Raw genomic sequence first — 21,672 nt, 5'->3', positions numbered from 1 at the left:
GAGACAAAGATGGATTGAAACTAACAGGGAGAAATCCTCTGATGCTAAATAAGGAAAGGGATCTGAAAACACGGGCATGGCACAGAACATGAAGTAAGAAACCGACTCCTTTCATATTCGTTTCGTATATTTAGCACTTTCTTTCAGGATAAATTCTCTGGATGACAAGCTTTTAACTGAAAAGTTGAGTACTTGAGTGGTTTTGCATTTTATTGCTTAGCAACATTTTAATTCTAATCTCCCCTTAAGTGTTTGCTAATGCCATTCTTATCTTGAGCAGTCAGTTTCCCTGAACACAGATAATGTTTTTCAGCCTTTGACCTTTCGGAATAATTTTCCTGCTTGCTTTGACTTCTTTCGAACCTAACACCGATGCAAAAGCTGAGCTCTCATAAAAAGACCTATGGGCAAAGTACTAGAACTGTTGAAGAAGGAGTACCATCTCACTCTCAGCTGACACAGCTGGGGAGGCTGAGGAAGGCAGAAGACGCAGACAAGAGGCAGATCTCGACAAAATGGAACTTGAAGATGACATAACCAGAGATCACAAAGGATATTCGGGGGAGATGTCTTTAAAACCAGAAGAGTATGTGAAGAAAAAAACTGTCTTTAAATACAAAGTCATCTGTGCTGTAAGTAGTGCTGCTCTTCAGGTCTGCTAGTTTAACAATTCTCAAATCTGCACGATATTTTGAAGTTTTCATTGTATCAGTATAATCATTCTGGATAGCTTAGTAATTGGTAGTTAAAATTTAACTGCATGAGTGTGTCACTGAAGCTGCAGTAGCTTCACTAGCACATTTCTAAAGTTCTTCTGCTACTTAGGAAGCATTTTTTTTTTCTGGCAGTTTTGTTGTACTTCATTAACCTGCATAGTGAAGACATTGCTTCAATAATTTACTTTAGATATTGTCTTAAAACAAATGTGTTTGTGGCCAAAACAACCACACTTTCTTTTTACTTACTTTTGTATCTTTACATTTGTAATTAACGAAACAGAACCTGTAGGCAAGTCGTTGGCAAAAAACACTCAGGAAGCAACGCATGGGAAAAGCCTAATGAAACGTTTTGTACAGTATTGTCTGTCCCACATCTCAAATGTTGTGTCAACTCGTTTCCTGTTCCCCGAGGCTTTAAGAGCTATGCAGCTACCTTGTAAATAATAAATAATTAACTTTTTGTTAGGTTTTAAAAATCTTTTGTTGTGTCTTCTATTTTTGATCACAATAGAAACAAACATTAAATATGTCTATGTGTTTGCACAAGCTCTTGCATTTGTAAATTTAAATTTAGAGAAAACTAAAGATACTGATTTTAGAAAGGCTTGCAACTTAATTTTGAAAACAACCCCATGAAAAAGAGAGTCAAGCTTCTATACTTTTCAGCTTTGTCATCAGAACAATTTCACATAGTACAATTTCCTATTTAATGCTGCATTGTGCAAGGATTGCATAAAATATGAGGGAAATACTGGAAATTGTGAAAGATGAAATAGCAGACATATTTTTCCTAAAGTCATTAGTTAAAAATGAGTCATGAGAAACAATGTGGAAAAATTGCATAAGTATAAAGTAAAGTAAATACCTTCAAGAGGTACTTGGAAGAGTAAAGTGAGAAATAAAGTATGCTAAAACATATTCATTCTTTCAGACGCACTAGTTTTCAAATGCCCACCAATACAAAACACAAAAATCTGCATATATGAAGTGTAAACTGTTAATATTTCACACAATTTATGGTTTTGATAAATCCAATGCATTAAATTCTTTCTTGGCAATTTTTTCCTGAAAGTTTAGGCAGAGAGTTGTATACTCACAATTAGGAGTCACACTGTTCATTAAGTCCTCCAGCAAACAGGGCATATGAGCTAGGAACAGCTTTTCTATGAACAAGTAGTTGCAATCCTGAATTTAGTCATAGAAATTAGCTGTGGAAAGCCTGAGGATTTGAATAGGTACTACCAATGTTAATTCATCTTAAAAATGAATGTCCCAAAATCAAGGGTGTTTGTGTAAATGTTGAAATAAATGCAGCATCTTATCTGTATACCTGATAGTAATTTTTGGGTTTTGCTTCAGCTGTCTCATTATTTGAAGAAGTGGGAATGATTGTTGCTGTAATAGCTGTGCTTTAATGTGTACTTCAATTTAATATCATCATTTATTTCAATTACAAATGTGAATTTTAATCAAAATGAAGGGTAAAACCATAGTATCTTTAAGGTGGAAAGTACATGCCCTGGTGATTAGGCTTATCTGTGCTCAGTGAAATATGACCTGTCAGGTTAACTTGGCAGTGTTATGCTCCCTGCCCAGAAAGCCATTGCTGCTGGTCTAGCCCAAAAGAACACCCTAACACTCTTATTCTCAGACCCTGCTGGATGTAGGATTGAACTGCTGCCTTCACACCTGAGGTCTCTCTTCAAGGGACTTTAGCATTTCTACCAGTTTGGGCACTCTTTCCACACATCCTTACTCCACCTGTCTCTCTTATACAGTTCCCTCACCAATTCCATTTCCATTCCTTTTGAGGTACATCTGTACAAAAAGCTATGAGTAAGTAGCAGGAAGAAAGTAAAGGTGAGAAGGAGAAAGTGTGAAGGAAGTAATTATGGCATTGCTAGTGCTTGGTGTTGCCTGAGACATAAATCACTTGTACATCCACACCTGAGAATTGAGCAAACCTCCCTGATGGCACACTTCTGCCCAGCACCTCCAAGGCATGACAGGCAGCTGCAAAGAGCAGGGGATCCACATGCAATTGTTCTCAGTTCCTTAAAAATCTTCAGATAGGAGGTTCCATTACAATACCATTGAGTTGAGAGTAACCCTCTCTCATTTCTACTTTATTTTTAACCTTAGTATTTCTGGGAATCAGTCAGCTGATTCCTGGAAATGGCAGAGGACAAAAGAAAGCTCAGAGCAAAAATGGGATAGTGATTTTTTTCTGTGATACGCATTTTCTTTCTCATGATTATCTTAGTGGAGAGGAAACTGCATACATCACAAAAGGGTTGCGACTTTTCACTGCATCTTTCAGCCAGCATGAATTGCCATTTGTCTTTGGTGTCTATTGAGTTGATAGAGGCTTCCAGAGTGCTCTCCCAGTCTCCCAAAAGTTATACTGCTTTCTGTTACAGAGTTTCCTTGGGCTGTTAGTCTAATTTCCTCTAACCATACTAACAGAGTGACTTGTTATAAGAAACTGGCACCTGAGTGAAAATTTTACACTTTCAGCTTCAGTCCAGCTAAATCTCTTAAGAAATCCTTGTGATCATATCAGGTAAATACAAAAGATAAATTAATTACCTTTATTTGTACAGATAAAGCATATGCAAAATGGACAAATACACTAATTACTTCCTATCTTTTCTCCAGCAAAGATTTCCCCAGTTACAACTTTAGAGCTGGCCATAGGTTAAAAGTGCAGCATTAGGACCTCAGCTTCTAAGGTTACAATTATTGTGCCTCTCTTATCTTCAGGCTCAATTTTTTGATTAAGAACTTCAGAGAAATGATTCGTTCTTAAGAACCAATGTATACATAGAAGTGTTAAGAATAGACTTAATTTCTAATAAACATAACAATTTATCACAGTTGTGAATGTTGGTTTCCCTGTGTCTGTGTGACAGGTTCTGCTGTGTGCTTTGGTGGTTGTATCCCTGGGACTTGGTTTAGGACTAGGACTCAATCGTGGCAAGCAGGAGCAAGGTATGTTTATGATACTTTCAGCGTAATTGCCGATGATTTGGATCTGGTAAAGGCTTTCAGAAAAAGGCTCTTCTATATTAATGTAAATGATCTGTGAAAAGTCACAACCTGTGAAAATAAAGTTATTGCATTTTTCAAGTTTGATTGTATAAAAACTGAACATTCACAATCTATACTTGAAAAACTTATCCTAAACCACCTTGCTGAATCTTTCCAAAAGTGTGAAACCTACTTCGCAGCATGTTTGGAAGTTTTATTACATTAACACTTTCAGAAAATTTGAGATATGTGTTATCTTATTACCTACAATTATTGCAATTACTTAAACAATGTTATGTGGAAGAAATATAATTGGATCATCTTCAGGGCTCATGCTTTGAGTATATTTGGCAAAGTTCAGGTAGCTGATGCTAAAACTGATTATGAATATTCTTTGAGTTTCTGTAAAACTACGATAAAAAGGGGGTAGTGGCTTGATTCAGTGGAATGGTATTTTTTTGTTAGAACAACGAAGTAATATTTGGATGTCAGGGGGTCAATCTAGGTGAGAATAAACGCACTCAACACACTGAATTAAATGAAACACTTCCTTTAGAAGCAAAACAATAGTAATCACACACTGGAGGAGTTCAAGGAAGCACAGTCTCTTTCTCATTGCTAATCAACACATATTGTACTTGTTTACCTAGTAGCTCATCAAGTCTTAGACCCTTCTGAAGATTTTTGATAGCACGGGCCCTAGCAAATAAAAGGAAATGGAACTGTAATTGGTTTTTGATAATTTGAAGATCATTTTAACTCTGCATGGGCTCTACAAAGTGGATACTAAAGCCCAAATTTGTAGGCAGTGCATGCTGCAAAAGCATGAACCTTGTGGTAATTATAATAGAATTGCCCTATCAAACCTGAGTAGATAGTTATACCTATTCCTGTTTAACTGTGTGACTGGAGAAGAAAGCTGGAAATGTAGGAGCTCAGCAGGCTTTGAGCAGTATTTCTGGAGTACAGAGAATGTGGATACAAGGCTTGTCCATGTGGAGGCTGGTGTGGAGCTGCGAGTGATCTTTGGAGATTTGGGGTTGTCTTTAGTGTCTTCAGGAGATTCAGAGCTGTCCCTTCACCCTGCTCGAAGGTGTCAGAGCTGAGGAACACGTCTCAACTTCAGATCCCTCATTTGGACCCTTTTCTTTGTTTTAATTAAAACAGCCAGACCTACAGAAATTTAAGGAATATCGTACTGACAAAGCAGCAGAGATACTGCCAGAGTCCTGAGTGGATGAATGAGCTTTAGGGATTGTGTCCAGATGGCTTCTGAAATGTATCCAGGAAAGGCGATTCCTGCGGGCTTTGCCAACCCTGCCCAGGGACCACTGCCCCTGTCCCAGCACTGACCCAGCAGGGATGGCCTCTAGCTCTCCACAGCCTTGCCCTGCCTGGCCACGAGTCCTGCTGAGCCAGGCCAACAGCCCAGCCTTGACCTCTCCCTGTTGTCAGGGAAGTGCCCAGTGCCAGGTGCAGAGCTGCCCTCGGGTTGCCTCAGCCCTGCTCCAGGCTGGAGTGATGGATCCTGATTGCTGGTCCCTGCCCAGCTGCCCCTGGAGAGCCCCCATGGCTCTGGTACCCAGCCCTGAGGGAGCTTCCATGCCATACAAGTGCATTGCAGAACATCCAAAGTGGGAATCACACCTCCTTTTTTATTTCAGACTGACAAATGGGCAGGGGAGATGCCAGTCTCCTCTTCCTCATGCAGGCAGTGTGGGACACTGGCACTGCCTCCTGTGTCAGAGGTCCTGCAGAGACCTGTTGCAGAACCAGCCCTGCCCCAGGCTGTGGGCCAGCATGGTCCCAACAGCTGGCAGACCTTCAGCTCCCAGAGGGATTCCTACAGCATTGCTTCCACCGTGTTGGCCTGTGTGCTAGTGACTATAGCGGAAAATGGCTCGGGAATCAGATTTGGGAAATTATTCAGTACATCTCTCCCTGCAGTCCATAATCTGTTTAACCAACCTACCTTGGACAGGATTATCTGAGCACTCAGCCTCGCTTCTTCTCCCTACAGTCAGCTGCAGACACAAGTGCAATGAGCCACACGGGAAAGGTGTGCCCGGCTGCCAGTGCGACAGCGGCTGCAGGGAGCGTCAGGACTGCTGCTGGGACTATGAGGACACCTGTGTGGAGCCAAGTAAGTTCTCCTCCAGGCAGTGCTCACTGGTGTCCATTTTATTTTGAATTTGTTTCTTCGTGTACTGTAATAGAAAATGGGTGATTCTCATGTTTATGTGGATACACAGAAGTCATGTCACATTTCCTAGGGAGGGAAATGTGACAAAAATCACAAACTCACAGAATAGTTAAGCTTGGAATGGGACCACTGGAGGTAATCGAGTCCAACCTCCCTGCTCAAGCAAGGTCCTAGAGCATACTGCTGAGGCTTGTGTCCAGATGGTTTTGAATGTCTCCAGGAAAGAAGATTCCACAACCTCTCTGGGCGACCTTTCCAGTGCTCCATCACCCTCATGGTAAAGTTGTTCTTCCTGTTCAGGTGGATGTGGCAGAGTCAAGCTGCCTCTGTAATCAGGTGGCTAGAGAGCTGTAACTTGCTGACCTGGCAGGACACAAAATCTTCCTGCCTCCTTCTCAAATCAGACCCCTCTATTTTTTTTCTCTTATGGATAACCAAAGCATTTGCCATGCATATTTCATGGCACATATAAAGCTGAAGACGAGCATGAGCACAAATAATGGGTTATCTTTAATCAGGGCCCTTGAAGCAACCCTGTTGTGCCAGTACCTCTTACACATTTGAAAATAAGGAGATGTTTCCCAGTCGGTTGTGCTCTCAGCCTCATGCAGACCTTGGTGGGTGCCTGGGGCTGGAGTCCACTTGTCTTCCAGGGGGAATAGCCTGGTTCTGCATTGAGGCCAGGCTCCTTTCCAGTTATTGTCTCTGCTTTCCCAGCAGCTACTCAGATATTTCTTCATCCTTATTGCTTTTTCTGCCCACTTCAGCCCTTACTTCTCTTTTCTTTTCTCTCTGCTGGAACTCATGTCCAAGAGCATGAAAAAGATGAGTTTACTTCTCTTTCTCCTCTATAAAGGAAATATGGAGTGTTGTGAGGTTTCTTTTCCTAGATCTTTTTGGAAAGATGGAAGGCATAGAAGGAGATTATTTGGGGAATACCTTTGTAAAATAAATTATTTTATGACTCTGTGTTACCATTCAATGGCCAAAGAAGTAGGGTTTTTGTGTTAAATGGAATCTTGAGTTTTCTTTCCAGAGCACACTCTAAAGCAACTCAAACAGTACATATAAATAACAATTAATTTTCTTTACCTATTTGGAGGATTTCCATGCAAAGAAGTTCACATGAGGTTTTGTGAACTGAATCATAATAATTTTCTTTGAATTTTCAGCCCGATCTTGGAAGTGCACCAGTTTCCGTTGTGGTGAGACAAGAATACCTGGAAGTTACTGTTCTTGTTCTGATGACTGCTTGCAGAAAAAAGACTGCTGTGTAAATTATTACAGCATTTGCAAAGGTAAATTAAAAGTCATAAAGTCTTATATAAAAATTATTCTATTAAAGAGATGAGCAAACATTGAAAATATAAAGGTAAATAAATTTGTTTCTCAAGACAAGAGTCTGACTGACATTTTGAAAAATAAATATGTTTTGAGGTGAAGCTTTTGGTATTTTTGACAGTGAAAAACACTATTTTTGCAGAACACTGTTGTCATTCTCATGAACTGTGTCATTCACAATTCTCATGAGGAAGACAGAATGATTTGAATATTGCAGAAGTAGGGGGGATGGGGCTTTGGGTTCTTTCCTTTTCCTTTATTTTTCTTTTTTCCCCCCCAAAAACTAGATGGAGACAATGTGAAGTATATATTATAGAAGTCATCCCTAATTTAAAATTTCCCATTCTTTTTATTAAAAGTCTGGTTTTAGATTGGATTTCTTATGTTTTACTTATTTTGGAATATCTCTGTTCATGGCTAATTGCCTCATACAGTCTCCAGCCTAACACATAAAGAGTAGTGCAGGTATAATTCAGTTATAGGAATGACACTTGAGGAGTAGGCTGGTGACATGGTATCTGTGATCAGAATTTCTTTGTGTTGTGGAAGGGGATGAACTTAAGGCAACTTCTGCAAAGTTATATTTGTTACCTGAATGCAGATTAAAGCTAAAAGGGGTTAAACCACAACATACAGAAAGAAGTGCTAAAGGGAGACCTGGGCTTTTCTCTAAGTGTATCAGTGGTACTTAGAAAAGGAAAAATGAATAAGTAACCCGGTGTGGACAGGACACGGTTTGAATATTCTTCATTTAAAACCCATTAAAAGACTAAGCTTTCATAGTATTTTCTTTGTTTTGTTTGTTTGTTTTTCTATATAGTATATATGCTTTGTTTTTAACTTAGAGTTGTGAGCACTAGTCCTTTCAGGGTTTGAGGGCCTAATAGGTTGCACCAAATTGTTTCTAAAGTCAAGGTGTCTTTAGCCCTACATTTGTGTTGAAGCAGAAAATGTTACAGGAAGACTTTTAAAAAGATCATCCAGGTAGCTGCTTGTTTTGGTGGCGATATGGGGGTGGGTTCAGTGCTAACTCATTATTTTTTACTCCTTTTAGGTGAAACATCTTGGGTAGAAGAACCATGTGTGTCAATTGAAAGTCCTCAGTGTCCAGCTGGGTAGGATAGAGGAATTTTTCTTCTTAGCAAATAAAATTTTTGTGGTGGTCAGAAATACTCCAGTGTTCTGAAACAGGTTTTCATATTTATGGAGAGTAAAGTCCCTGCCCTGAAGAATATTCTGTAGAAATGATTTGTGGCTAGGAATGTTTGCTCATCTTGTTGCACATTCATTGATCATTTACAGTTTAGAGCAGAGTACAGGAGTTCAAATTCAGATTAAAATTCAGTTTGCAAAGACCTAGAAAAATTGTTAGAGTTATCTCAAGGTTCATTTATCACAAATTGTTCATAGTCCATTTTATGTTGCCATATTGTATCTTTGACAATTCTGCTGAGTCACCTCATCCAGTCTGTAATAACAGTTAGAATTTGTGATTGTAATTCTTCAGGCAACAGGGTTATTTGGGGTTTTTTTTTGCTCCAATTACTTGCAGGAAGAAAGATGTATTGAAAAGATAGCTATGAAATAACTGTATATCTACAAATGCTGAAAAAATTTGGCTATTTGTGCAGTATTTCAGAACTATAGGTAGAGGCTAGGCAGAAACACCATGTAAGAGTTGTTCTTGAAGAAAGATGAATTAATTTCTGTCTTAGTTATGGTATTTGTGGCATTATCCATTATTTTATTTTATTTTGCTGACAATTTGGTTTAATTATAACAGCAAGACCATTAGCATTGTGATTTCTTTGTGAGTTCCTGCATGTACCTCCCAACATAGGTATAAAATTACACTTTTTAGGTTAACAAATAACTTGCTGAGTTAACAGAGTTTCATAGGCCAAAGCTTGGAAAGTAGTGGAGGGGGGGCTTCTATAAGTGCTATAAACAACATTGCAATATAAAGATCCATTTAATTTCAGATTCAAATCAGTAAGCTATTTTATGCAGACTGTTTTTATATAAACTATTGATGCTAGTGTGCTTCTGTGTTTTGGAAAGACTATTAATAAGAAAAAAATTGGGATAGTGATTCCTGCCTGAAGTCAATATGTAACTTTTTTTAATATTATGACTTTCCTCCAGTGTTTCTCTACCAGACAGAATGTGAGGATCCTATTTGCTCTCAATATTGAACTATTTCTTTATCTCATACTGTGTTATTAATTCTGGAACACACGTGAATATTCTAGACCCTGCTTTTAAAAGCTGAATTTATATTGTTAGAAATCTTAATAAGTTGCCAATTCTCCAAACTTCTTTATGATGATACACTTGTATTTTCTTGTAGATTTACTCTCCCACCACTTATCCTTTTTTCCATGGATGGGTTTAGAGCAGAGTATTTGGAAACTTGGAGTTCTTTGCTGCCAAATATTGAAAAATTCAGTAAGTTACCAAGGGTGCTTTGACTGTTTTCTTTAAAAGTCTGCATGCAACCTCTCTGGTTTCTTTTGCTACTGCCATGCATGTGTTGCTCAGCAATAAAGGAAATCACAAATCAGGTCTCTCTTATCAGTTGTATATTTTCATTATCATATCCTTTGCATTACTTCTTGTATTTGCACAGCAAACATGACCTTTTTTTCTTTTTTAATGAGGCCTCTAATGTTGGTCAGCAGCTTTTTATTAAATGCACAGTTTGAAATATACATTAAAATACAGTCTAAAAGTGAGTAAAAGTTCCAGATAAGGATTTCCTGCACTCTCAGTCCTTCATTTAAAAAATAGCTGAATACCTGATATGGAATTGAATATTAAAGTATAATACATTGAGTTATTGGGAAATGTTTCTTTTTTAAAAGTCTGATATTTTAAGATGTTATTATGTCCTTATTATTGCAGTAAGGCTCAAGTAACCATTTTTCAGTATTTCTGAATATTGTGAGGTAGAATAAGCTGAAGATCTTTAGCTTTTCTTTAAAGTGCTCTAAAAAGTGAGACCATTAATGCATAATGGTTTTCTATTTTGTTTTGTTTAAAACCATTTAGTAGTTAAAATTCCTGAATATTTTAGACCTCAGATCTCCAGACACGTTGTATCTGGACAAAATGTTTCCATATTTAGTAATTTCTTCTCAGCAGCAATAGTCTAAATTGACAGTATTTGTATCAGTTCTGAGTATATTACGTTACGTTTCTATTGCGCTCATTTGAAAATTTCACATGTATGTTATGAAGTACTACATTTTACTGAATAGTTAACAATCTTGTTTGTGGATAATGAGAGTATCCAGAAACCTGAACTTGAACTGATGTGCAAACATGACTTCTCAGACAAATGGTATATTCTCTGATGCCATTCTGACTGGAAGGAACTTGAATCATTGAAGGAGTCATGAATACTGAAGGAGGAGGACTCCTCAGTAGTCATGAATACTGAAGTCAGTAGCCAGTTCCTGTCTTTTGAAACAAGGTGAAAAGGGAATGCCAAACTGACAAAAAGAATGAATACCACTCCATGTCTGTGTTTCCAAGAAATCCTTTGAAACAAGAACAGATCTAACTCAGCATTGCTCATATTTGTGGTCAATTTGAGCAATTGTTTATGCACATTCATGCTTATATTTCTCAGAAATCTACAGGAAAGGGAAATTACTTTCTCTGCAAAAGAAAAAATATAATGTTGAATTGTAGCATAAAATCTTTCCTCTCTATTAAGTCCTTTAACCTAGAACTTTCAGAAAAAGTAATCAAGCTTATAGGATATGTGCACTATGAATATAGATCCTTTCTTGTGCAAGAGAAATCCATAGAAATTTTTGCTGATTTTTTCATGTCTTTCAGTTTTTCAATTGTTCAGCTATTCTTCAAACACTCTTTAAGCCTCCTTTTTTTTTCTCTTGTATCAGACAGGAACAGTTTTGTTAGAAAAATTTCATGCTTCATTGTTTCAGTTGCTTATTAAAAATCAGCCTCTGTTCTTTGACTGAAGTGCTCTACATCAACGAATAAAGTGTGTTTGAGCATGAATGAAATAATCATTTGGTTATAGCTTAAAATAGGACTTTGTCCATGTGAGTTAGATGCAAAAATGTCACTAAGGCATCTTCCAGTCTTCGTATATTTATTTTGTGGGTAAATAAGTTGAATCTTACAGGGGATTTAGACATTACAGATGTTTGTGTGCTGAGTACCTTTGGTTGATGAAAAGTAATGCAATGTTTGGAGATGCAGGTAGGACACTGGGATGGGATTCACTCTAGGGTAGAACACCTGAATTTAGACATATTCTTGGAGATGTCTGCATGTGAGATGATTATATGCTCATTAAGTCATGGCCTTTATGTTTAATATAGTCTGCATGGTGCAGTGCAGGAGCCTGGAGGACTCAGCTCAATCAACAGACAGAGAGTCCCACATAACAAATTGTTGCCCTAATCTGTGTTTTTGGTGTGCTTCAGAGTGCCATGGACTTCGGCAGCAGTGTCAGGAGAACATAGATCTCAAAGTGATTTGCATCAGAACTGTCAACTTTCATGCAGATGTCTTGGACATCAGAGGGTTTCTCAAATGGCACCTGACTCCAGTGCTTGAGCAACTGAATCCTTCCCTGCTTGTCACCAATCAGTTCTGCAGAACATCTTTTTTGGTCTCACCTCAGGCTTCAGTCTCATTGCATAAACATGTATAGCTAGGCCATTTTGGATCTCAGAAGTATCTGAGAAATTTATTTGGATCAGCAGACAGGATGGAGGAGGAGCATCTGAAGGCCAGACAGGAACATTAAAGATTTCTCAAAGGACCTTAGGTCTCTAGGCTTTAGGCAGTTGAATCCATCCAGGTCCACTGACTGCAATGGGGCAACTGGCTTAGCTCACAAGGAGACACTAGGATTGTATGAGTCTTGTTTTGGAGTGACATTTCTCCATCTAAAACCACAGCAACTGATTGTGGTGATTTCTTGTTTGTTTTTAAGACTATCAGTTTTCAATTAAAACAATTTTTTTAAAAAAAATGTATATTAATATCCTGATCTATTGCAGAAACATGTGGCACACATTCAAAATACATGAGAGCTGTTTACCCCACAAAAACCTTTCCAAACCACTACACTATTGTCACAGTAAGTGAGAATTTTTGTTTTTCCTTTTCATTATCAGGATAGCACAGAAAGAATTTTGTGGTGCCTGTCTTTTTGTGGGACATGGGAACTCATGCTATATAAATTAGAGACATGGAGATGCTGAGATGGTACATACAGGCATGATCTGTGTGGCTATACATGATGTGCTGTCTGTCCCTGGCCTGTCAGCTGGTTATTCCTGATCCTTGTCAGTTTTTTTGGATAAGGGTGAGCATGGGTGAGGACACAGCCTTTTAGTGATAGTGTTTGTTAGAATGGCTTTGGCAGCTGACCTCCAGCCACATGACATACAGGGTACTTGATCTATAGCACATCAGGTTTTCTTTGGGCTGGGAGGGAAATATGGGAAAGGGAGTTTGATGGCCACACTGAATTCATTGGCAGGAAGACCATCTGTGTGAATGAGGAAAGTTTTTTGTTTCTAAGACTAAACAGTTCTTTTAAAATTGCAACACTAGCAGTATGCATTGAGACATAGATAAAGTTACATTTGATTTCAGGACTAAGCATTTTGTTTATTCTCATTTTACAGGGATTGTATCCAGAATCTCATGGTATCATTGATAACAACATGTATGATGTAGACTTGAATGCACATTTCTCACTATCAGGGGAAGAAAAATTCAAACCTGCGTGGTGGAAAGGGCAACCAGTAGGTTTGTTTGTCATACAGTATTTATGTCCAGAGCGGTTTGTGTCATATCATAAAACAAAACAAACAGGGAAGAAAATTCAAAGCTGTGCAATGTATTTGGAGAAAGTACTAGATAACCTGTAGGCTTCGTATTATAGGCTGCCTACAAAATTGTTTGTTATGAAGGTAAAGAGACTCTTAAAATGTTAATTCTGAGACTTAAAATTTTCACTTCATGTGTCAGTGAAAAAAGACTAAAATATTTAATCTAGTATACTGGAATGGATTTCTTGCCATGGGGAGCCACAGTAAATTTTCAATATTGTTTGATTTTGGGGTATTTTTTTTGCTTGTCTTTTGATTACTTGCTAGAAAATGAAATTGGTTTCCAAATTACAGTAATTTCACGACGATAAGGCGCACCAGATTATAAGGCGCACGTCCGGGTGTCAGCAAATTTCTGAAGTTTTGCCGATATATAAGGCGCACTGGACTATAAGACGCACTTCCGTGTTCAGGCCAAAATTTTAGTCAAAAGGATGCGCCTTATAGTCGTGAAATTACTGTACATCTATTTACACACATCTATTTGGAAATGTCCAGGCATTTAAAAGCAAGGAAGGGAGTAGCAAAGAGCCTAATTTCTGAAAAAATTGCCACTTATATATAACATATGGCCCATTTTATAACAACTCTGAATTATACATATGGTTGTGATTAATATTAATTTCCTAGAAATATCAAGCTCTAAGAATGATACTGAAAAAACACCAAATATATGCAATATGTAGTATACTTACTTAATATATATTTATATATGTGTGTCTGTGTCTGTGTGTCTGTATGTCTGTGCAGTAATGTTTATAATATACTCAAATACCTGGATTTTGGTGCTATTTTCTTTTTTTCCTGAAGGATTCCGTCAGGTTTGTAACACAACCAGAGTTGCACTTTCAGGATTTATAGAAATATGCCCTCCTATAATAAAATCATATAATTAGAATCTATATCTGAAATAGAAATAGATACAAACCAAAATTAAATTAATATAATACTGTATTTCAGTTGGAATGGACTTACAGTTATCATCTCGTCCATCTGCCTGACCAACTCAAGCACATACACCACATTTTTAAGGATGTTGTGCAAATACCTCATAAACACTGACAGGCATAAGGCAGCGACAACCTCTGTAGGAAACCTGTTCCATTGTTTGACACTGTATGTGTAATAACATGTTTCCTGGTGTCAAGTCTGAACATCCCTAAGGCAGCTTCATTCATCTTCATGATCCTGAGGTTTACCATAGGAAAAAGGATCACTGCCCATTGCCATTTATGGAAATACCTATATGGTTTTTTTTCTGTGCTGAGAATATCCGAGAAATCACAACATCATGGTTTCCATGCTACTAATTTTTCATCAGAATATGCATGAATGTAGGAATGTAGGAAACAAACTTCAGATCAGATATGGTCATTAGGTAACCGTGGTATGTGAAAGGAGAAGGAAAAAATGCAGCTTACTGCACATATTTCTACTTTTGTGACCTGAAGTCCTCCAGTGGTGAAAAAAAAATCATTTATTTGTATCTTTACCCAAAGGTCTGGCTGACAGCAATGTACCAAAATTTGACAGCAGGCACCTTCTTTTGGCCAGGCTCTGATGTTCCAATTGAGGGAACATACCCCACCTTGTACAACATATACAACGGGTAAGATTTGATAGGGGTCGTTCTAAATTCCTGCAGATTACTGCAAAAATCAAAACTGCTATTTGACAGTTGAAGGAAATTAAATATAAGGTTTTTGAATGAGTCTGACAGATAAGTGTCATGTCACATTGTCCTGGTTATGCCATGGAATGACCAAAAATACTTGAAATTTTAAAAACCATTCAGAGGATTCACAGTGAGAAAGTCAAAGGGTACTGTACATTCTGCTCTCCTAGAGAGTTTAGAAGTCTTAATGAACTGCAAAACACTAGGAGAGCATCCTGGAAATGATTAGTAGCCACTGCAAAGCTGCACCAATGATTGTCATATTTCCCTGCATAAAATCAACAGATGTTATTAAGCTCTTTAAAAATACTTGCACTTGTGAATAGGCTTACAGATACCCTATACCCTAAGGCAACAATCAAAGAACAACAAACTAGGAAACCATGGCAAGAGGCTATGGGAGACAGAAAATTATTGAAGAGAGACTGCTGGATAAAGAAGCTACTGGAGGAAGCGGGCTCTAAAGTTCCTCTGGCCTTGCTTGCATGTTTGATGATGTGCACACAGATGTTGAATCACAGTTTTTGTAGGGTTTTTTCTAGTTCATTCAAAGGTCACACATGTGGGGTATCACTTGCCTTCATAGTTTTTGTGGCATTATTTTTGTTACGGTTTTTTTTGTGTGTGTGTTTCAGATTTTGCAGTAATGTGTAAGCTTGGTACTCAGAAAACATCTGAGCACTGTAGATAACATACAGCTTGTGCATGACTTTGAGGGAAAGCAGAGCTATTCAACTGGGGAATTCTTTCATAGGAGATAAAGCATGATCTCACAAGGACTTTGATGGGATTATTACTTACTTTTCAAATATGAAAGTCCAAGGCTTATACATGCTGGAAAGAATAAAAACTATTCTACCTTGTGTTTCAGGTTTATTTCCTGAACTTAAAATACTATTTTTTGCATGTATTTATAAATATATGAGTAATCCTACCAACATAGGTTTGTGTTTGCAAAATCAGGGTCTCTCTATTTTACCACTTAAAGTGACTCTTAAAATGAGAGTAATAAAATTAATTGCTATATCTTGTTAAAATGAATCATTCTTGCTTCCAGATCTCTGACTTTAATACACTTTCTCTGTACCTAGGAAATAGAAGTGTTAGTCAGAAAGTCTTGTTAACATAATTTTTTTTTTCCTTTCAGATCGGTTCCATATGAAGAAAGAATTTCAGGAATACTGAAATGGCTTGATAATGCCCAGCCTAAGAGGTAACACTCTGTAATATCTACCTGCTTTGTGAGATTATAGCTTAGACGGGTTTTAATGCTTAGCCATTGAAATTTCTGTTGCTGTTTGTGAAACATGGAATCTTCCTCACCATTTAAAATTATTATTTGCTGAACTTAAGCCTGTTCTGTGTCTTATCATAGCTATGATAAGACTGTAGGTACAAAAGATTAAAAAGTGAACATATATCTGGCCAGAAAGTACTGTTGTATGAGTTTTATTTGATTATTGTGTCTTTTTTCTTGGTGCATGGCCTGTAGGAAATATTGAACATTCAATTTCCAGTCTAAGTGTATGGATGAAAGATTTTATATGAAGGCTATTGCACAAGAAAGGTTAAATACATGAAAGTAATTGCAGTAAGTAACTCAGAATGAAAAGTAAATGTCAGTGCTGATCGTGGTTTTAACTTTGTGACGTATAAAGAAATGAAATATATTACATGACAATTTGGTAATAAAATCCTAATGTATTTGCAGTTATCACATGCTCTCTAGAGTCTCACTGCTTAGTCAGGAAGAGCCCTTTCAAATGGTAGTTCCATTAACATCTCAAAAAGGATTGTTTATTCTAGTGTCTGAGATCTTGAATTTTTCCAGAGTGATTTCTGGTTACCTGTTAAAGACTCTTAGTATGGTCCCTGAAATTGTAACTTCAAAGAACCCATGTTGATTAATTACAAAAATCAGAGGAAGCTGAATGATTATATTTGCTGTATGGACTGTTATCAAGATTTAAGGAGGTTATTTATAATTACTTTCAAAATGTCATTAACTTTTTTTAATTCAACGTGTTCTCTTTAGATGCAGCCTATAAATTCTCATAATGTTCCATTCTTATTTACTTCTAACTCAAGGCCTGATATATACACTTTGTATATTGAAGAACCAGATTCTTCTGGACATTCATTTGGACCAGTTAGTGCTGGTGTAAGTAGTTTCTATATTTTTTCTATACTATTACTTAATTAATTACTTATAATTAAAATTATATTGTTCAATGAACTTAACCAGTTCATAGATCTGAAAAGGATAGATGAAAAATTGTTGGTTTTCACTGGTTTATTACTTTTTTAAAGAAATTTTGCTTGTGGTTGAAATAATTTTTATGATTCCCACATTAATTTTGAATCAAATTATCATAAGTCAAACAGACCAGCAGAAAATAACTTCAGACAATACTATTAACACAATTATTAATATTTATATTTATATTTAGACTGAACTTTAAATATTTTACTATTTAGAAGCATATGGCCTGACAAATCCTCAAAGCTGTCTTTTATTTATTCTGACACTGTACTTCAATGTTTACTGATTAGTAACCTGAAAGTGTTACATTATTAATTGCATGAAGGCAAGAAGTTCAGTCTTTAAGGATCTTTGATGTAACTGGTTTATCTCACAGGTAATCAAAGCCTTACAGGCAGCAGATCAAGCACTGGGGATGCTCATGGATGGACTTAAACAAAGAAACCTGCACAAGTGTGTAAACCTCATTGTTTTAGCTGATCATGGTAACGTATATATCTCTATTTTCAATTTAATTTTGTGGAGTCACTTTTTTCTTCTTCTGTGTAATATGTGGGCTTAATAGTGTTAATCCATTCTTTAATCACTTTATCTTCCTTGCCATATGAAAAGGAACTGTTTCTGTGTTGCCCTTTAGGGATGGAGAAGACCTACTGCTCACAGTTAGAATATATGACTAATTACTTCAAAGAGGTGAATTTCTACATCTATGCTGGGCCTGCAGCACGCATTCGAGCACAGAATGTTCCAGAGGATTATTTTACCTGTAAGTGTGGACCAATCCTGACACTGAGCAATCAATATTTCAGGAAACAAACAAACAAGTAAATAAATAAATAAGGAAATGTATAATCAGTAGTGATCAACAGTGTGAGGAGTTCTCTGTTTCCCTTACTGTGGCTTCAACATCCATGGAAGTTGTTTAAGGTGTTTTTTTTCAAGATGAACACTTGAGATGAAATTGAAGGTTGGAAAGGATTGTGCAGACTTCTAATTTTCTTGGCATGGAAAGATGAAATAAGGGTAGTATTTTTATTTTTTAACTGAAGTTCAGGTCTTTCATAATTGCATTGCTCTTTGCAGATTTCGTGTGCAAGGTTGTCAGACTCAGTCTTTTTGAAACAATGAATATTTCTGCATGTACAAAGTTACAGAATCTGAATCTTAGCGCAGTAGGATCTAAGCCTTGGTTAAACCCTTTATCTAGTACTTCAAAAGAAGAGGAAATTGAAACCATGTGAGCTGACTCTGACTTGAAACAGATATCATGCTACCAGACTGGACAAAAAATCCAGAACTTTCTGTAACAGGGAAAAGAATGGAGATAAAATCATGGAAATGCTCTATGTATTGACTTCAAAGAATCATAAAGTATTGTAAAAGGCATAGTTATTGCAGGTTGCAAATAAGAGCTGGGATCCCACTGTACTTTTTATTCATATTTTATAATTATACTTATATTTGAAGGCAAAATATTTGTATGACTTAAAGCAGACTTTCATTGGTTTAAGTCAGACAAAAGCAGAGTAATGAGCTGACGAAAGAATACTCATGGTTTTTCTGTCTCAATCTCAATAAAATTGTTGACTCATTTCCTCGAATAGTCTTAGGTTTTCTGTAGGAATTTTTTTTCCATGAATTGCTCAGATTTGCTTTTTAGAAAGTTAGTGTCAAATGGTTAAATCACTCTTTCAAAATGGGCAAGGTGAAAATACCAAGATAGACTGAAATTTCCTCTGTGACTGTTGCTGGAAGCAAAATACAAGACAAGTGCTCCAGGTCCTGCTCGACATGAAAAAACAGGGGTTAGAGAAGAGAAAAAACTTCAGGTCTGATGATCTGTCGGCTTTAGGTGTAGGCAGCCGTCACCATGGCAGTTTTCTACAGTCTATCCTGAAGCACTCAAAGTTCTAGTGTTCTAGTTACTTCCACAGGCACACTTACAGGCAGTTACCATTGGAAACATAACATTCCTACCTGTGAAAGGCTATAGTTGCCCCAATCTTCAAAAGCTAATAAAGAAAGTCAACTTTATAGACAAAAAGCATGTTTAAGTTTTTCTCATGAGGTTTTTCCTTCAGTCGTTCGCATGTGTATTAATTCATCTTTTCTTTTTAACAGTTGACTCAACAGGAATCGTTAAAAACCTCACAGTGAGTAAATATTCTCATAACTTTTACTCATAGCTGCTCTTAATAGGAATCTGAAGAAAAAACACAGTTTGTGAAAAAATGAGACTATGGTGCCAGTTTAAATAGAGTACTGACCCCATAGTACCATGAAAGTTTTGGAAGTTGTTCAAAGATGATGCACAATGGTTTGCCATAGAGGATCTTGGTTCAGAGAAAATTTTTCTGTATTTCACTTTGAAAGAGATGTGGCTGACTTCAAGGGCAGAAAGTAGGGTATATCTTCATGATAGAAGAGAATACAGCACAGAGATGCTTTAGACAATAGGCATCTGTTAGCACTGGAACACAAGTGCTGCACTCAGGCTAGGCTAAAGTAACTTTTCCACACAACAGATAACGACATTGTAGAGCACATTGCCACAAGGTGTTGTAGCAGCTGGAAATATAAGTAGGAGGGGGGATTTTAGACACATTAATGCAAAACAACCCTGTAAGGCCTTGCCTGATCCTCAAGAAACTTCTGATTGAAGCCTAGAACAAACTAGGCAGGTACAAGAAAGAAACTTCATTCAGTGCTTGACTTGTTCATATACACTTTGTCTAAGTGTCTGATTCTGGAAATTTTGGAGATCTGATTTAAAAAGAGTACTAGGCAAGAAGGTGGGCCTTTGGCATCAGGCAGTGTGACTCTTAGGATCTTTTGACACATCACTGAAGTAGCTGCAGTGCTTGTATTTTTGCTGCACCACAACAGGGCCCCATACTGGTAGTGCTTGGAACCAAGCCATGCTGAATGGATGTAGCCCTTGAGGGCAGGTCCAAGCTTGCCTGTGTCTCCCATGTGGGCACACTTTGACAGCTGAGTTCTGACAGATATAATCAAAGTGCAGAAGAGAATGCAAAGCAAAAGAAGACCAAACCTAAAAGGTGACGTGATAGTGCATGGTGCTTTCTTTATACTTTTTTGACAGATAATTCTTGCCTCTTTTTTTTTTTTTTTTTTTAGTAGTATTCAAGATATACATTAATACGTATGGGATGAATGTGCTGGACAAACTAAAAAACTTGTAGGACAGTTGTCTTTTTGTATTTCTTTCCTTTTACAGTTTACAGTGGGTTATACATTTAAACTGCTGGATCTCAGGGTGCTGTCATAACTTCCCCTTCTTTTCTTCATAGTCAGTTTGTCTTCTATTCTGTGGCTTGTCCTGGGCTAGGCAGTAGACAGGTGTGGTACATTTAGAAAAAATGTTCGTCCAAATCCTGGGCTCACAAATGGATCTGTTTCCAATAAACCGCCACTAGAGGTCTTCCTGTAACCTGCAAAATGCACTGGGGTAGGCTCAATGGCAGGAAATTGCTGAACGAGCTTTCTCAGTGCTACATCCCCTACCTCGCTGTATGTCACATCAAAGAGCATTGGAATGAGGGGAATATCACAATTTGCATGCTCTCAACCTCAGCTGAAACTGCTACTGCTAAAAAGAGGTGTGACATGTTGTGCCTTATGGGAATAGCCTGGTATCAGGACATGTCCTCTTTCCTTTTCTCTTCATAAATGCTTGGTGTATTATGTCCCTGTCAAGTTATTAGAATGAGGGGTTTTTGCAGAGAAGGGAGTTGTGTCTTGTATATTAATTGCTAGTGAATAGACATAAGTCATATGCTGATTTCCTCTATTTTTCCTTTTAATTAGACCCCTTCTTCTGGGCTAGCAAACACACTGAATCCTTATTTTTCATGTTCCTGTATTCCTCTGTTCTTTGGTGACTACTGAGGCACAGTTACTGTCATGTCACATGGTAAAGTCTGTATCCTGTGCAGAGCATACAATTCCAGCATTTAGAAGTGAAGATAGACCAGACTCTGAGCATAGTATAATTTACACAGCCTGTGTGGTAAAAAAGGTCCACTTCTGTGGCCTACCCAGCTTCCTGGCAGCTCTTCCCTTAGCATTTTAGATATTCTGGGTTAACCCAGTGCTGGATTCCTGATCAAGAGCAACACTTCTGAAACTTTGCCATGATGTTTGCAGCCAGCTGGAATGGCTTCTAATGACCATATATAGTTAAGTCTTTGCAGTACGTCACATGGTTATCCTTAGGCTCATAATTCCAAGCTCTTCCATGGCATGCCTGCTAATGCAGTAGTTATATGAACACATTAAATGTGGTGTAAAAGCTAAGAGCTTTAGCTAACAGCTGAGCTATGGACATTTACATGTTCAGTGTTACAGCTGAAACCCTAGACTCTGCTACATTGTGTATGCTTGGCTTGCTTTGTTGTTTATTGAATGGTAACGTGACAAAAGGTGGCAGAAATAAATTGCCAGGACACTTTCTCTTGTGAAGTTTAATCTTATCAACTAGATGCCAATGATATTTAGTACAGGAATATAGACTAAACAATTCTACTCAGTGTCTT

The 21,672-nt window shown here is 37.4% G+C and overlaps 1 protein-coding gene across 1 annotated transcript in view; it reads left to right on the top strand.

Moving 5' to 3' along the window:
* The first annotated feature begins 468 nt into the window (after positions 1 to 468).
* Positions 469 to 21,672, top strand: part of ENPP3 (ectonucleotide pyrophosphatase/phosphodiesterase 3) — a 35,021-nt gene continuing 13,817 nt past the window's right edge. The window contains exons 1-14 of the mRNA XM_033055390.1: positions 469 to 632; positions 3,632 to 3,710; positions 5,770 to 5,892; positions 7,125 to 7,250; positions 8,348 to 8,408; positions 9,644 to 9,741; positions 12,339 to 12,418; positions 12,972 to 13,091; positions 14,678 to 14,787; positions 16,001 to 16,066; positions 16,942 to 17,014; positions 17,493 to 17,601; positions 17,754 to 17,882; positions 19,238 to 19,269. Of these exons, the coding sequence (XP_032911281.1) occupies positions 516 to 632; positions 3,632 to 3,710; positions 5,770 to 5,892; positions 7,125 to 7,250; positions 8,348 to 8,408; positions 9,644 to 9,741; positions 12,339 to 12,418; positions 12,972 to 13,091; positions 14,678 to 14,787; positions 16,001 to 16,066; positions 16,942 to 17,014; positions 17,493 to 17,601; positions 17,754 to 17,882; positions 19,238 to 19,269 (1,323 nt within the window). The 5' untranslated portion in view covers positions 469 to 515. The remainder of the gene's footprint in view (positions 633 to 3,631; positions 3,711 to 5,769; positions 5,893 to 7,124; positions 7,251 to 8,347; positions 8,409 to 9,643; positions 9,742 to 12,338; positions 12,419 to 12,971; positions 13,092 to 14,677; positions 14,788 to 16,000; positions 16,067 to 16,941; positions 17,015 to 17,492; positions 17,602 to 17,753; positions 17,883 to 19,237; positions 19,270 to 21,672) is intronic.

This window comes from Catharus ustulatus, chromosome 3 (assembly GCF_009819885.2).
Source record: "Catharus ustulatus isolate bCatUst1 chromosome 3, bCatUst1.pri.v2, whole genome shotgun sequence".
NCBI lineage: Eukaryota > Metazoa > Chordata > Aves > Passeriformes > Turdidae > Catharus > Catharus ustulatus.
The sequence above is the reverse complement of the archived record's forward strand: the minus strand, read 5'-3'. Positions and strand labels throughout refer to the sequence as shown.